The following is a 15,000-nucleotide window of genomic DNA, read 5'->3' as shown; positions in this document are numbered from 1 at the left end:
GTGGAGGCTCTATGGTGGGGGCTCTAGGGTGGGGGCTCTAGGGTGGGGGCTCTATGGTGGGGGCTCTACGGTGGGGGCTCTATGGTGGGGCTCTAGGGTGGGGGCTCTATGGTGGGGGCTCTGCTGAGGGCTCTACGGTGGGGGCTCTATGGTGGGGGCTCTATGGTGGGGGCTCTATGGTGGGGCTCTATGGTGGGGCTCTATGGTGGGGGCTCTATGGTGGGGGCTCTATGGTGGGGGCTCTATGGTGGGGGCTCGATGGTGGGGCTCATTGGTGGGGACTTTAGGGTGGGGGCTCTAGGGTGGGGGCTCTAGGGTGGGGGCTCTACGGTGGGGGCTCTACGGTGGGGGCTCTACGGTGGGGGCTCTACGGTGGGGGCTCTATGGTGGGGGCTCTAGGGTGGGGGCTCTAGGGTGGGGGCTCTAGGGTGGGGGCTCTATGGTGGGGGCTCGATGGTGGGGCTCTAGGGTGGGGGCTCTAGGGTGGGGGCTCTAGGGTGGGGGCTCTAGGGTGGGGGCTCGATGGTGGGGGCTCGATGGTGGGGGCTCTAGGGTGGGGTCTCTAGGGTGGGGGCTCTAGGGTGGGGGCTCTAGGGTGGGGGCTCGATGGTGGGGGCTCTAGGGTGGGGGCTCTAGGGTGGGGGCTCTAGGGTGGGGGCTCTATGGTGGGGGCTCTAGGGTGGGGTCTCTAGGGTGGGGGCTCTAGGGTGGGGGCTCTAGGGTGGGGGCTCTAGGGTGGGGGCTCTATGGTGGGGGCTCTAGGGTGGGGGCTCTATGGTGGGGGCTCTATGGTGGGGGCTCTATGGTGGGGGCTCTGCTGAGGGCTCTATGGTAATGCCCCCAGCTGCCCCCGGGGGTACTGACCTGGTACCAGGAGTAAGCTCTGTCGGCGGGGTTGATCAGGATGGTGACGATCTTGGCCTTGGGCAGCAGCGCCGCAGCCCGCTGGGCTGCCACCTCCGAGTCGAAGTAGTTGGCGCTCTTCTCAAAGTAGTAGTCTGAGCTGGTGTTGGAGGGGAGGGGGAAGTACTCCATGTACCTGGGGGGGGGGGGGGGGGGGGGTTTAGTAGGGGTGACTGCAGGCGGTCTGCTCCGTGTTTGGACCGTCTTACATTCAGGGCGTTCGTCAGACGCCTTTATCCAAATCGACTTATAATAAGTACCTTAGTCATAAGAAAGAGAAACAACAATATACCGCTGTCGGTACGATAAAGAAGTTCATAGAACCAAGGGCCAAGCACTAACTATCACTAGGTTAACCCATTCCCCATATACAACAAAGATAGCTAGGGTAAGACCACAACACCATGGCATAGCCATTATTTCAACCTAGTTTGATCTCTAAACACCACCATACAATATACAACCTCCTAAGTTATATTAAGTGGATTTAAGAAAAATGCCATCCCATATTCCAATGTGAATGAATTGCACTAAGCGATCAGTAAATATTGACACATTTCACTTTTTTATCCCCTCCATACATTCTTCTGAATTATGGTTCTGGGGAGAAAGCGGACTCAGAGCCATTAATCATTGGCATTGTGAAAAATGAAAGAACTATAGAGGCAGTTGATAGCTGCATTTAGATCCAGACACGGACATCCCTGCTATATGTATTTATATCGTTCAGTAAGATTTACACCGATAGCGTGGGCAGGGAATGCACAAGCCTACACAAGGACTTCAAACGAGAGTTGAAACATTTCAAAAGGGACCCTTGGAATAGACTTCAGGACTCACTGAAACCATCAAGACTCACTGAAACCATCAAGACTCACTGAAACCATCAGGACTCACTGAAACCATCAAGACTCACTGAAACCATCAGGACTCACTGAAACCATCAGGACTCACTGAAACCATCAGGACTCACTGAAACCATCAGGACTCACTGAAACCATCAAGACTCACTGAAACCATCAGGACTCACTGAAACCATCAAGACTCACTGAAACCATCAAGACTCACTGAAACCATCAAGACTCACTGAAACCATCAGGACTCACTGAAACCATCAAGACTCACTGAAACCATCAGGACTCACTGAAACCATCAGGACTCACTGAAACCATCAGGACTCACTGAAACCATCAAGACTCACTGAAACCATCAAGACTCACTGAAACCATCAGGACTCACTGAAACCATCAGTCATGATGGTTTAGGACTGGTTTACGACTCACTGAAGCCATCAGGACTCACTGAAACCGGAGCGATGGTCTCAATTGAGACGTTGAAGTTACATTAAATAAGGATTGCTCTTGTTTTAAAAAGCTTATGCATTTTAATGTTCTTCTGGTTGAATCTGTTGTACATTGTATGCTATGATCAGGGCGTCACTGACAAAGAGCCCCTGCTCTCCATGGCCCCCCTGAATGAACAGAGGTTCAATAATGATGACTGAGTGCAGTGGGTGGGGGCTGCGGGGGCACCGCTCACCAGTCGATCCCCCGGTGGTAGTTGTGTCCGTTAAAGAACTGGATCTCCTCGAAGGTCTCCTTGCTGGGGTAGTTACTGGTCAGGTCTGGATGCATCCCCAGGAACAGGTAGAGCGCGGTGGTCCCTGGAGGCGGACAGGGCGGTTAGCACGCAGCAAAGACACCTTGTTCAATGATGAGGGAGTAAAGTCGGCCGGCAGCACAATAAGAGAAATCATTTAAAGAAGTATTTGGTACAGATTTTGTTCATGTAAATTGTATGAAATTCATTCTAATTCTTAATGACATTAAGAATTTATGATCATTAAGAATGATAATTGAGAACAAAAAAACGTTAAATTTTTTTTTATAGTGAAGGCTGGTTTTGCGTAACCCAACATGACCTGCAGGGGGCGGTAAAGGGCCGGTGGTTACCTGTCTTCTGAGGGCCAATGACAAGCAGTTTGGGGAAGCGGTCGCACGTTTTCTCCTTCGACCAAATGTCTTTGTGCCTTTTGTCCTCGCAGGGGTCCTGTAGCGACAGAAAAAGATGCACAATCACAATTTAGCTTTTTGGAGCAATCGTCATTGGCCTCGAGGAACCTCTCTGACGGAGTGGCCATCAGCTCTGGCCCGTGGCCGTCGCCCCGGTGGTGCTTCCACGAGGGAAGCAGCTCAGCTCTTTGACCGAGCGCCGTCATCTCCCCTTCGACTAACGCTGCTCGCTGCGGTCAAAGCTCTGCAGCGCATTCCAGAACGCGGCAGCGCGCCGAGTTCAACCCAGGAGTCTCCCATGTGACCCCCCTCTTCAGGGACCTCCGCTGGCTCCCTGAGGTAGCTCGCATCAGCTTCAAGACGATGAGACTGGCCTACAAGGTGGTCAAAGGAACTGCCCCTGCCTACCTCCAAGCGTTGGTCAGACCGCACACCCCAGCTCGATCCCTCTGCTAATGTACCCCAGCGGGCGGCCTTCACCTTTAAGAGCAGGCTGAGGTCACACACAAAGTCATAACTCTTCTGCTTTTGCCCCGCAGCGGTGGACGAGCTCCCTGCACGAGAACGAGAGCTTGGCACTTGTTTCTATAAACATCCTTACTGTACCGACAGCGATATATTGTGGTTTCTCTTTCTTCTGACAAATGTACTTATTGTAAGTCTCTTTGGATAAAACCGTCTGCTAAATGCCCTAAATGTAAATGTGAAAGGACAAGAACTACCCACGATAAACACTATAAAAATATGAGAATTAATTTAAAGCCCAGTCTTTCTCCAAACTTCCTCCTGTAAGCAAATATCCGATCTGGCGAGATACAGAAAGGTCAATAAGTCCCTCTATCTCCTCTTTACAGCCTCTTATCCTCAAACATACTGCTGGGCTCCGGCCATCTTTAATCAATACAAGCACCAGATAAGCAATAGCATTTACGACCCACATAAAGTAAACCGTCGCCCTGCCGATAAACTCTCACACACAGCACAAATTACCCTCCCTCAAACCACATCTCCCATCTCTTTTATTGCTTTTGAATGCTTGCTTGTTAATAATTTGGCGTTGACATTCTCTTCCTCCGTGGATCCGGCTCCGTGTGCCAGAGTCAATGACCCCCCCAGGCCAAAGGGCCAGGGCCAGCCGCTGCTCACCGTCAATGACCCCCCCAGGCCAAAGGGCCAGGGCCAGCCGCTGCTCACCGTCAATGACCCCCCAGGCCAAAGGGCCAGGGCCAGCCGCTGCTCACCGTCAATGACACCCCCAGGCCAAAGGGCCAGGGCCAGCCGCTGCTCACCGTCAATGACCCCCCCAGGCCAAAGGGCCAGGGCCAGCCGCTGCTCACCTGCCACAGGGGCTCTCTCTCTGAGGGGAAGAGGCTGAAGTACTTGTGGGCCAGCTGGACGGGGGGCAGCGTCATCATCTTCAGGTTGGTCCAGGTCTCCACGAACCGCACCAGGCTCTTGAAGGTGTACAGGCCCAGCCGGTCGTTGCCGTAGTTGGACAGGTGGGTCATGAAAATACTGATCTGTTGGGGGGGGGGGGGGGGGGGGAGACATGTAGAGGTGAGGGTGTGTGAATTAGGCAGGGAAGTTGTGTGTGTGTGTGTGTGTGTGTGTGTGTGTGTGTGTGTGTGTGTGTGTGTGTGTGTGTGTGTGTGTGTGTGTGTGTGGTGCCTGACTGTCTGTACTGGGGTGTGTGTGTGTGTGTGTGTGTCTGTGCTGGTGTCTGTCTGTGCTGGTGTCTCTCTGTGCTGGTGTCTCTCTGTGCTGCTGTCTCTCTGTGCTGGTCTCTCTGTGCTGGTCTCTCTCTGTGCTGGTCTCTCTCTGTGCTGGTCTCTCTCTGTGCTGGTCTCTCGCCGTGCTGGTGTCTCTACGTGCTGGTGTCTCTCCGTGCTGGTGTCTCTCTGTGCTGGTGTCTCTCTGTGCTGGTGTCTCTGTGCCGGTGTCTCTCTGTGCTGGTGTCTGTCTGTGCCGGTGTCTCTCTGTGCTGGTGTCTGTCTGTGCTGGTGTCTGTCTGTGCTGGTGTCTGTCTGTGCTGGTGTCTCTCTGTGCTGGTGTCTGTCTGTGCTGGTGTCTGTCTGTGCTGGTGTCTCTCTGTGCCGGTGTCTCTCTGTGCTGGTGTCTCTCTGTGCTGGTGTCTCTCTGTCTGTGTGTGTGACTAACAGGGTTCAGTAGCACGGTGAGGAAGAGCTCGCCCCCGTTGATGAGCTTGTCCAGCTCGTCCGGGCTGACCGGGTAGTCTTTGTAGAAGATGGTGTGAGTGAACAGACCACACGTCTGTCTGGGAAGCACCTGAAAGGCAAGAAATAAACATTGATAAATAAAGGACACACACACACACACAAAAACACGTAACAAGCGTTCACGTTAGCAGCCAGGCCCACATATGCAAAAGCACACATGCACACGCTCCTTTCCCCCATTCCTCCGATTAGCCCCTTAATCTAAAAAAGCGAGCCACTCTGGCCCACGAGTCTGTCTGGAGATCCACCGTTCAGGCGTTTACGCAGCGGTGCGTCGGGGAGCTGGATATCAATGGTGGGAGTGAGGCGCAATCGCCGCCGCCCGTCCATTCTGCACGCTCTGACACTCAAGGACAAGGGGGGGCTCAAGGGGGGGGATTTGTGAATGCACGCGCCCACAAAAGGAGCGCCACACTCGGGGCATCGCATTGTTTCCCCGTCTGCACTGAAGGTCAAACCGCGCGGCGCCTCGCAGCGGAAGAGGAGGCGGAGATATATAAATAAAGAGTGGATATACCGAGCCCAGGCTGTGATGATCGACTCTCAGAAAACAGACAAAGCTTCCGCCTCTCCGGCGCACGCCTGCCGTCGTCAGCAGCCATCAAAGAGCCGCCCAGCCCGGTGCATTAAGCGCACGCATTCCTGATCTGCACAGAAAGGTTGACATTTCAGCGTTCCTGGGGAGCGCTTTATGTACAGACGTCTGCGGCGGCGGCGGGGGCGGGGTCAGCATCAAAGAGAGGCTGATGAAGGAGAATGATGTCACCGGTGGAACCGTCACCTGAACTCTGATGAGATGACTCCCGGGCAATTTAGAGTTCAAATAGGGCCGGCCCCCCCTCGCCCGCCCTGCCACCGCGACGCGGGTACAGACGCAGGAGGCCGAGCCCAACAGCAGGGAAGGAGAACTGAGAGCATCAGAGGAACTACAACTCAGAAGGAAGGGCTGGGAGAGAGAACCAACACGGAGGATTAGAGCGAGAGAAAGATGGAACAAACACAAACAAGGCCTAACCAACGGACGGAAGGGAGGCGGGTTGGAGAAAGTGGATTTGACAAACAAACTTTAAAAAGGGTACAGAGGATAAAGCCAGGGCAGCCGGCTCCTCCGCAGTGAGACCACTGTGGTGGAGCCGGCTCCTCCGCAGTGAGACCACTGCGGAGGAGCCGGCTCCTCCGCAGTGAGACCACTGCGGAGGAGCCGGCTCCTCCGCAGTGAGACCACTGTGGTGGAGCCGGCTCCTCCGCAGTGAGACCACTGTGGTGGAGCCGGCTCCTCCGCAGTGAGACCACTGTGGTGGAGCCGGCTCCTCCGCAGTGGTCTCACTGCGGAGGAGCCGGCTCCTCCGCAGTGAGACCACTGTGGTGGAGCCGGCTCCTCCGCAGTGAGACCACTGTGGTGGAGCCGGCTCCTCCGCAGTGAGACCACTGCGGAGGAGCCGGCTCCACCACCATTTCTTTGCATGAGCAGGTTTTCCTTCCCCCCCTACAGCCCCCGACGCCCCCCCCCCCCCCCCCCCCCCCCCGCCCCCCCCCTCATTACACTGATTTGTGCCGTTGTACAGTTTCTGGGTTTTCTTTTTTACTAGTATCCCGCCTGACGCAGCAGAACGCTGTAGTTTTCCCTGAGTGAGAAGACTTTGAAAAGTGACAGAAGTGATTTATCCCGGGAACGCGCTAGCCTCAGCTCCACTGCGAGCTTTACAGGTCCTCAGAAAACACGTTCAGCCTGGATCCACCGTCTAAAAACAGCCTTTGGTAGGCAGCGTCGTGCCTCATAAAAACAAAGAGGCCAAAAACAAGTGGATTGCAAAAAAGATAGACTAGCAGAACCCTTCTTCACATACATCAACGTATCGCCCGGCGCATCACTTGACAGTGAGACAGGCTGGAGGGAGACAGTGAGACAGGCTGGAGGGAGACAGTGAGACAGGCTGTAGGGAGACAGTGAGACAGGCTGTAGGGATGGAGGGAGACAGGCTGGAGGGAGACAGTGAGACAGGCTGGAGGGAGACAGTGAGACAGGCTGGAGGGAGACAGTGAGACAGGCTGGAGGGATGGAGGGAGACAGGCTGGAGGGATGGAGGGAGACAGGCTGGATGGAGACAGTGAGACAGGCTGGAGGGATGGAGGGAGACAGGCTGGAGGGATGGAGGGAGACAGGCTGGAGGGAGACAGTGAGACAGGCTGGAGGGATGGAGGGAGACAGGCTGGAGGGATGGAGGGAGACAGTGAGACAGGCTGGAGGGAGACAGTGAGACAGGCTGTAGGGAGACAGTGAGACAGGCTGGAGGGAGACGGAGACACCCATGTCAGTGGCGTGTGGGCGTACGCTGATGCCGCTGTGGGTGAAGCCGCGGCGGAAGCGGGCGGGCTTGAGGTGGGGGTACTCCTCCGTGCTGGTCACCCGGATCCCCCAAACCTTCTTCCAGGCGTCGTAGAGCTGGATGTGCACGGGGTACACCCCTGAGTGGTGGGGTGCCACTGCGTAGCCCATGGTGGTGGGGACGCCATGCTCCTGGGGGGGGGAGGAGGGAGGGGGGAGGAGGGAGGGGGGAGGAGGAAAGAAAGAAAGAAAGAAAGAAAGAGAGACAAAAGGTACAAAACAGTCAGATAAGCCAACACACGGTGAATCCACTAAACTCCTCCCAGACTTTATTTGAATTCATTCTCTGCAACGTAGACACAGAATGTGACCTGAGAATCCATCAACAGGACAACATGAGTTGTTGGCAGGCGTCCAAAACATGCCTAAAGATGAACCAAAAGAAAACTACATTGATGCTTGGCTGTGAGGAACGAGTTCCTGTCCCATCTTCAAAACTAAGTGATAGACATAGATATATATCTATATCTATCTATAGATATATCTATCAAAGCGACACCAGTAATAAGCTGTGGGATGCGCACTAGACCCCAGCTGTTACATTACAACACATTTCAGAGGTTTGTCGCGATCGTCTGGCAGTTTATACCGTGGCACAGCAGGCGTAAACATGCACCAACAGATCATCTCATTAGCCAGCTCTGGTACCGTTAATGCATCAGGACACACACACACACTTTAATATTTAGTCATTAAGCAGACAAATGTACGCGAGGCGACTGGAGGGAGAGTGTCGGCAGATACCCGTCCATAAAGACCGGGTGAGGCGCTGGGCCTCCAACCCGTGTCACCTTCGGTTGGGACTGGACCCACCCCGCCGATATCACAGCCCGTCCCAACCACATTAAATAGTATTCAGGTTCCAAAATTAACTTCTGCCACTAGATAGACCGGACCATTTGGCGTATTAAAACGATTGGCCGCTAATACCTCCACTAAAAACAGTTAATTATGGACCTTACGCATATATATAAAGCGGTAGGGGGTGACGCTACACCGGGGACTGATACCAAGGCCTCGGCAGTCCTGTCACTCACCATCAGTCCTGTCACTCACCATCAGTCCTGTCACTCACCATCAGTCCTGTCACTCACCATCAGTCCTGTCACTCACCATGGCAAACTTCTTGTTGAGCAGCATCTGCTCAGCAAGCACCGACTGGTTGTGGAAGAGGTGTGGCTGCATGTGGCTCCACATGTGGGGGAACCACCAGAACTCCTTGACGTAGGAGAGCAGCAGGTCGTCGCCAAGGTCCTCCTCGTCAGAACCTGGAGGGGAGAGGGGGGAGGAGGGGAAGGGAGGGAGGAGGGGCGGCGAGGAGGAGTAGAGTAGATTAGGTAGGGATGGGAGAGCAGAGAAGGTACAAATGGAGGGAACAACAAACAGAGAGGAAGAGGGAGAGAGGGAGAGAGGGAGAGAAAGAGAGAGAGCGGGGGAGAGACAAAGACAGCAAGAGAGACATAGGGGATAAGAAGGTCAACAATGATCTCAAATGAGGGAGAAGAAGAGGAGAGAATAGTAAAAAAAATATTGGAAAGCAGAGAAAGAGGAAAAGGGATTTGTGAGATTGGCTGTTCTTTCTGGGAGCGTTATCACATTCTGTTTGCTAGGAGTTGTTATCAGCCCAGTGGCTCTGAGCACAGCACCCCCGCCTCCCCCCTTCCCAGGAGGCTTCATCCTCTCACCGGCGTGAAAGAACTTCCCGGAGAAGCCCAGGTTGAAGGTGAAGTTGGGCACGTGGGTGCGCAACTCCCTCTGCGTCTCCAGCAGCGCCTGGAAGGAGGAGAGGAGAGAGGAGAGAGGAGGGGGGAGGGGGGAGAGAGGAGGGGGGAGGGGGGAGAGAGGAGGAGAGAGGAGAGAGGAGGGGGGAGGAGGGGGGAGAGAGGAGGGGGGAGGAGAGAGGAGAGAGGAGGGGGGAGGAGGGGGAGGAGGGGGGAGAGAGGAGGGGGGAGGAGAGAGGAGAGAGGAGGGGGGAGGAGGGGGGGAAAGAGGAGGGGGGAGGAGAGAGGAGGGGGGAGGAGGGGGGAGAGAGGAGGGGGGAGGAGAGAGGAGAGAGGAGGGGGGAGGAGAGATGAGCGAGGGGGAGAGGAGAGAGGAGGGGAGGGGGGGAGGAGGGGAGGAGAGAGGGAGAGAGGAGGGGGGGAGAGGAGGAGAGAGGGAGGGGGGAGACAGGAGAGGTGAAGCACACGCCGCTGCTGCACCGCCAGTGTTGCCGGGGCGTGCACGCCAACACACGCACAGAGATAGCTTTTTCCCCCACTTTCTTTCAGAAGCCATCCAGCGTCTAACCCGAGGTCTCCACTATTCTGTTTGATACTGGCTCTCCTCTGATTTGGCTGTTGGTTTTATTTGATCTCCGCGCTGGATGGGAATCTCACTGTGTGTGTGTGTGTGTGTGTGTGTGTGTGTGTGTTGTGTTGCTGATTTGCAGTCAGCCACTGAGGTTTGAAGCTTCTTCTCCACACCCCCTACTTCTGCTCCTGCACACATGAGGACGGGTATGTGTGTGTGTGTGTTGCGGTTTGTGTGTGTTTGTTGTGTGTAGTGTGTGTGCTGTGTGTGTCTGTTGTGTCCGTGTGTTTGTGGTGTGTCTGTTGTGGTTGCGTTTGGTGTGTGTGCGAGCATTCCGAAGCCCTTCAATATTCTCGGTGCGTCCCCCGATCACGCCGCGCTGGAGTACTGCTGGCAGCAGGTAGGGGGGGGGGGGGGGGGGGCTGTCCAGCTTAGAGTGGCCCACCGGGACCCCCCCCCCCCCCCCCCGCTGGGAACCGTTCAGTGGGGGGGGGGTGAGGGAGGACTTGCAAAGGGATACACAAGAGTACACACACACACACACACACACACACACACACACACACACACACACACACACACACACACACACACACACACACACACACACACACACACAGCTCTGTGTTGGCGTTACCTCGTGTGTACGGTGTTTGGAGACCGTGGGGACACTGGGACGGGGGGACGGGGGGACGGGGGGGGACGGGGGGGACGGGGACACTGGGACGGGGGGGACGGGGGGACGGGGGGCAGGGGGGACGGGGGACACTGGGGGGACAGGGGGACGGGGGGGACGGGGGACACTGGGGGGACAGGGGGACGGGGGGGACGGGGGGACGGGGGGGACGGGGATGACGGGGGGACAGGGGGGACGGGGGGACGGGGGGGACGGGGGGACGGGGGGGACGGGGGGACAGGGGGGGACGGGGGGACGGGTTACACAGACAGGAGACAGGAGCTCTCAGCCCCTCGCGAGGACACTTTGACCCGTACAAAGCCAGCAAAGGAAAATACAGCCCAGCTGGCTGCAACGCGCTCCATGTGCTACAGGGTTCACACACACGAACACACACACACACGAACACACACACACACACGAACACACACACACACACACACACACACACGCTCACCTTGACGTCGGGAACCTTCATGCGGGTGCCCCTCCTTGCCCACGAAGATGTCGTCGATGTCCACCAGCAGGTGGCGCTCCAGCGACAGCGAGAGCCGCTTGCCCGTCAGGAAGGCCACGGCGTCCACGAACACCAGCTTGTGCAGCCAGAAGGCCAGGTTGTTCCCGAAGAGCACGCGCTGAATGCCGTCGTGCAGCCCCAGGTCCTGCACCACCGAGGGCAGCAGCGCCGCGTTCTGCCCCAGCAGCGCTGCGCTCTCCGCCGACTGCGTCTTGGCCAGCAGCACGGGCTCGTAGGTGGAGTGGTTGGACTGGAACACGGTCCAGTCGTCTCCGGGCAGCGGGCCGGCGATGGGCTGGCCGGCTCGCGTGATGAAGAGCAGCGGGGACTTGGGGTTGACGGTGCAATCCTTCAGCCCAGGTTGGAGTGCAGGAAGAGGGGGAAGCCCTTGAGCTGCGCGCTCAGAAGGCTGTTCTCGTTGGCCTGCAGGATGGAGAGAGGGAGGGAGAGTGAGTGCGGGAGGGAGGGAGAGTGAGTGAGCGGGACCGGCGGGCGTTTGGACAGAGAGCGCGGGGGGAGAATGGAGGAGGAAAGACAAAAGAGAAGGGAGTGAACATCCAAACGGAGAGAGCGACCCACAAGGGGTTGGAAGGAAGGAAAACATTTATTTCGCACAAGAGGCTCATTGTGTGGCGGCAGCGGTGTGATGCCCAGCGGTGTGATGCGTGCGGTTCCCCTCCACCCACCTACTCCCCCCAACCTCCTCCAGGAGCACGGTGCGTCAGATGTGAAGGCTCGCTGCACTGCCTGTGTGCCCCCACGAAGAGCACCACCACGGCTAATGAAGAGGGAGCTCTCTCTCTCTCTCTCTCTCTCTCTCTCTCTCTCTCTCTCTCTCTCTCTCTCTCCTCTCTCTCTCTCTCTCTCTCTCTCTCGCTCTCTCTCTCTCTCTCTCTTCTCTCCTCTTCTCTCTCTCTCTCTCTCTCTCTCTCTCTCTCTCTCTCTCTCTCTCTCTCTCTCTCTCTCTCTCTCGGCGTGGGCGGACGTGAGAGAACGCCGTGTGAGTTAACACTTGCCCACGCGCCCCGAGTGTCTGGCGCGATGAAACACTATTGATCAGGAGATGCTAATAAAGAAGCAGTACTTGAGCACATTTTGTGTGCGCAGGCTACCGGTGTGCGTATCTGTACCGCGGCGGGAAAACGTTTAATCTGTCCACCGGGTATTTACCGGGATTAGGAAGCCACGATGTGCACGACACTAAGTAAGACGGAGCCTTTAATGTGTTAACACAGTGGTGGAGCACAGGGGTAGGAGACAGGAGGTAGGAGACAGGGAGGAGGAGACAGGGGGGAGGAGACAGGGGGGCCCACTAGCAGCTCCGTCTCCCTGACGGAGACAACGTCGTTTTGAGGCCGTTCGTCGCCCTTGTTCTGAGAGCCAGCTCCTCCAAAACAATTCCAAATGTCCCCGTGGTCCCCTGGTGAGGCTGAGGAACACATTTTGCCGAAACAGAGGAATGCTGTTTACCTCCTAGTCCCGTGGCGTTCGAACGCTACACTCTGCATTTCATCACCCTGATGGGGTTACCCTCGCAGGAATACCGCTGCACATTATCCATACACCTGCTGTGTGTCACTCTCAGGCATTTTGCCTGAGAAGAGCAGCCTTCATACCTCCATATCCAATTATTGCACGCCTTTTAGTGGTTGGGGGGGATGGTGATTCATCGGTGAGACGTGCAAACTGGGGGAGGGGGCTGAAGAAATCAGACAGCAGAGAGGCCCAGAAAAGGGAGCAAGCGAGCGAGAGCGAGAGCGAGAGCGAGAGCGAGAGAAGTGCTATTGAACCAGGCAGGTCTTTTCCAACCCCTGTGAATTCTATTCTCCACAGAGACAGCCGAGCCAGATGGACATGGCAGAAGGTGTGAGAGAACCAGCGAGAGGGAGGGAGGGAGGGAGGGCGAGGGAGGGAGGGAGGGAGAGGGAGGGAGGGAGGGAGGGGAGGGAGGGAGGGCGAGCGAGCGAGGGAGGGAGGGAGGGAGGGAGCGAGCGAGGGAGGGCGAGCGAGGGGAGGGAGCGAGGGAGGGAGGGGAGGGAGAGCGAGGGAGGGCGAGGCGAGGGAGCGAGGGCGAGCGAGGGAGCGAGGGAGGGCGAGCGAGGGAGCGAGGGAGGGAGGGAGGGAGCGAGCGAGCGAGGGAGCGAGGGAGCGAGGGAGTGGGCGGTGCGCTGTGTCGTGCTCACCTTGAAGAAGCCGATGATGCCGACCCCGTACTCCACGCAGTACTTGTCCAGCAGCTCGCGGTTCCAGGCGTCCAGGTTGACGTACTTCAGGATGTTCTCGTAGATGACCAGCGTGAAGCGGCCCGCGCTCCTTGTCCGTCAGTGTGGGCATGTCGCCCTTGCCCGGCGAGATCTCCGTCCGGTAGCGGAAGCGCGCCGACTCCAGGATGGCACGATCTCCTGGCCCAGCTGGGAGTATTGGGACTCCACGAACACCACGACCACGGGGTCCCGTGCGGGCACCGGGCTCCCCCCCCGGGCCCCGGGGACCCGCCCCCGGGGGGAGCAGCCGCGAGGGGGTGACCCGGGGGTCGTAGGGGTCGGCCGACGCCCCCTCCTCCCCGGTCGCGACCCCCCGAGAGGGCTCCAGCTCACGCTTGGCCCCATACAGGAGTAGGCGGAGATGAAGAAGCTGACGGCGCAGAAGAGGAAGAGGAGCAGCAGGGAGGTCTGCAGCGGGAGCAGGCGGACCAGCCGACGGAGACGCACCACGCATCCCAGCATCGTCCCACGCCGTCGGCCCGGCAACGCACTGCCACTCGCCGCTCTGGCGTCCGGGGCTCAGCGGCGGGGGTTTCATTAAAGGAGACAGGAAACAGGAAGAGGACGACAGGAGGGGGGGCTCAGAGCAGGCGGGTCTCGGTATCCAGGTCGAGGCATGCGGCGGGAAGGCGGCGGCAGTGGGAGGAGCCACTGGAGAAAGAAAGACGGTTTCACGTTGGGTCGCCGTCATAGTGCCCGCGCTTATGTCACCATGGCAGAGGAGGGCGGGGCTTCCGACCGATGGGACACGCTCACGCCCCGGGCAGCGAGAAGGCGCGGTCAAGTGGGGTGTGTTTGGGGGGGGGGTCCAAGGGCTGTGGAGATGCCTCCGCTTCGTGGTTAGAAAGATGGCCGAGGTAACCTCCAACCTATGATCAAAAACCGGCCAATGGCGGCCCGGCTTGCTTTCAATGGTCTCTCCTGATTGGCAGATGATTCTCTTGGGGCGGTCACCCGAGTCATGTCAGCCGCTCCATTGGCTCGTCTTTCCCTGGGCACTGCTGACCTAGAACAACACAAGGAGGGAAAACAAACACGTTAGGACCAGAGAACAGAGCAGGAAACGTGATGCGGCCACAAAGAAACTAAAGGATCATGTTCGCAGAGCAAAGAGCGAGAACCCGTTTGTCTCTCTGTGGTGCGCGGTGGCGAGTGTAGGAGGTGTACATTACTGCTGCCAACACTTCAGCGGAGTTCGGCTCAACCTGTTCACCTACACACCGCCGTACCAACCCTCACCCTCACCCACCGTACCGTACCCCCAACCCCACCCTACCCGCCGTACCAACCCTCACCCTCACCCACCGCCCGTACCAACCCTCACCCTCACCCACCGCCGTACCAACCCTCACCCACCGCCGTACCAACCCTCACCCTCACCACCGCCGTACCAACCCTCACCCTCACCCACCGCCGTACCAACCCTCACCCACCGCCGTACCAACCCTCACCCTCAACCCTCAACCAGCGACGCCCTGATTGGGTGAGGGACCAGCGACGCCCTGATTGGGTGAGGGACCAGCGACGACCCTGATTGGTTGAGGGACCAGCGAGGGCCCTGATTGGGTGAGGGCAGCGGGGGAGACAGTAGAGCCCTCCCCCGTGGGGGGCACAGCGTCCCCCCCCCCCCCCAGCAGCTAAAGGGTTGCGGCCGGAGGGGGGGAGGCAGCCCCACGGAGACACAGGCCCCAGTGCCCAGGTGGAGGGTGAGGG

General features: G+C 57.7%; 1 protein-coding gene and 1 long non-coding RNA gene across 2 annotated transcripts in view; both read right to left on the bottom strand.

Annotated features, from left to right (window-relative positions):
• LOC132466243 (bifunctional heparan sulfate N-deacetylase/N-sulfotransferase 1-like) overlaps nucleotides 1-13,894 on the bottom strand; it is a 19,024-nt gene extending 5,130 nt beyond the window's left edge. Inside the window, 16 exon segments of the mRNA XM_060063334.1 lie at nucleotides 865-1,039; nucleotides 2,443-2,566; nucleotides 2,856-2,952; nucleotides 4,253-4,435; nucleotides 5,073-5,201; nucleotides 7,485-7,670; nucleotides 8,652-8,806; nucleotides 9,224-9,311; nucleotides 10,964-10,993; nucleotides 10,995-11,383; nucleotides 11,386-11,446; nucleotides 13,207-13,329; nucleotides 13,331-13,419; nucleotides 13,422-13,524; nucleotides 13,526-13,638; nucleotides 13,641-13,894. Coding sequence (XP_059919317.1) covers nucleotides 865-1,039; nucleotides 2,443-2,566; nucleotides 2,856-2,952; nucleotides 4,253-4,435; nucleotides 5,073-5,201; nucleotides 7,485-7,670; nucleotides 8,652-8,806; nucleotides 9,224-9,311; nucleotides 10,964-10,993; nucleotides 10,995-11,383; nucleotides 11,386-11,446; nucleotides 13,207-13,329; nucleotides 13,331-13,419; nucleotides 13,422-13,524; nucleotides 13,526-13,638; nucleotides 13,641-13,749 — 2,154 coding nt within the window. The 5' untranslated portion in view covers nucleotides 13,750-13,894.
• LOC132466244 (uncharacterized) lies at nucleotides 4,617-5,064 on the bottom strand. Its single transcript, XR_009527794.1, has 2 exons — nucleotides 4,784-5,064; nucleotides 4,617-4,715 (listed from the first exon to the last, which is right to left on the bottom strand). It is a non-coding gene; the product is annotated as an uncharacterized LOC132466244 (long non-coding RNA).
• Nucleotides 13,895-15,000: the final 1,106 nt, after the last annotated feature.

The sequence above is a fragment of the Gadus macrocephalus genome, chromosome 10 (genome assembly GCF_031168955.1).
Source record: "Gadus macrocephalus chromosome 10, ASM3116895v1".
NCBI classification, from domain to species: domain Eukaryota; kingdom Metazoa; phylum Chordata; class Actinopteri; order Gadiformes; family Gadidae; genus Gadus; species Gadus macrocephalus.
This window is presented reverse-complemented; position numbering and strand designations above follow the sequence as displayed.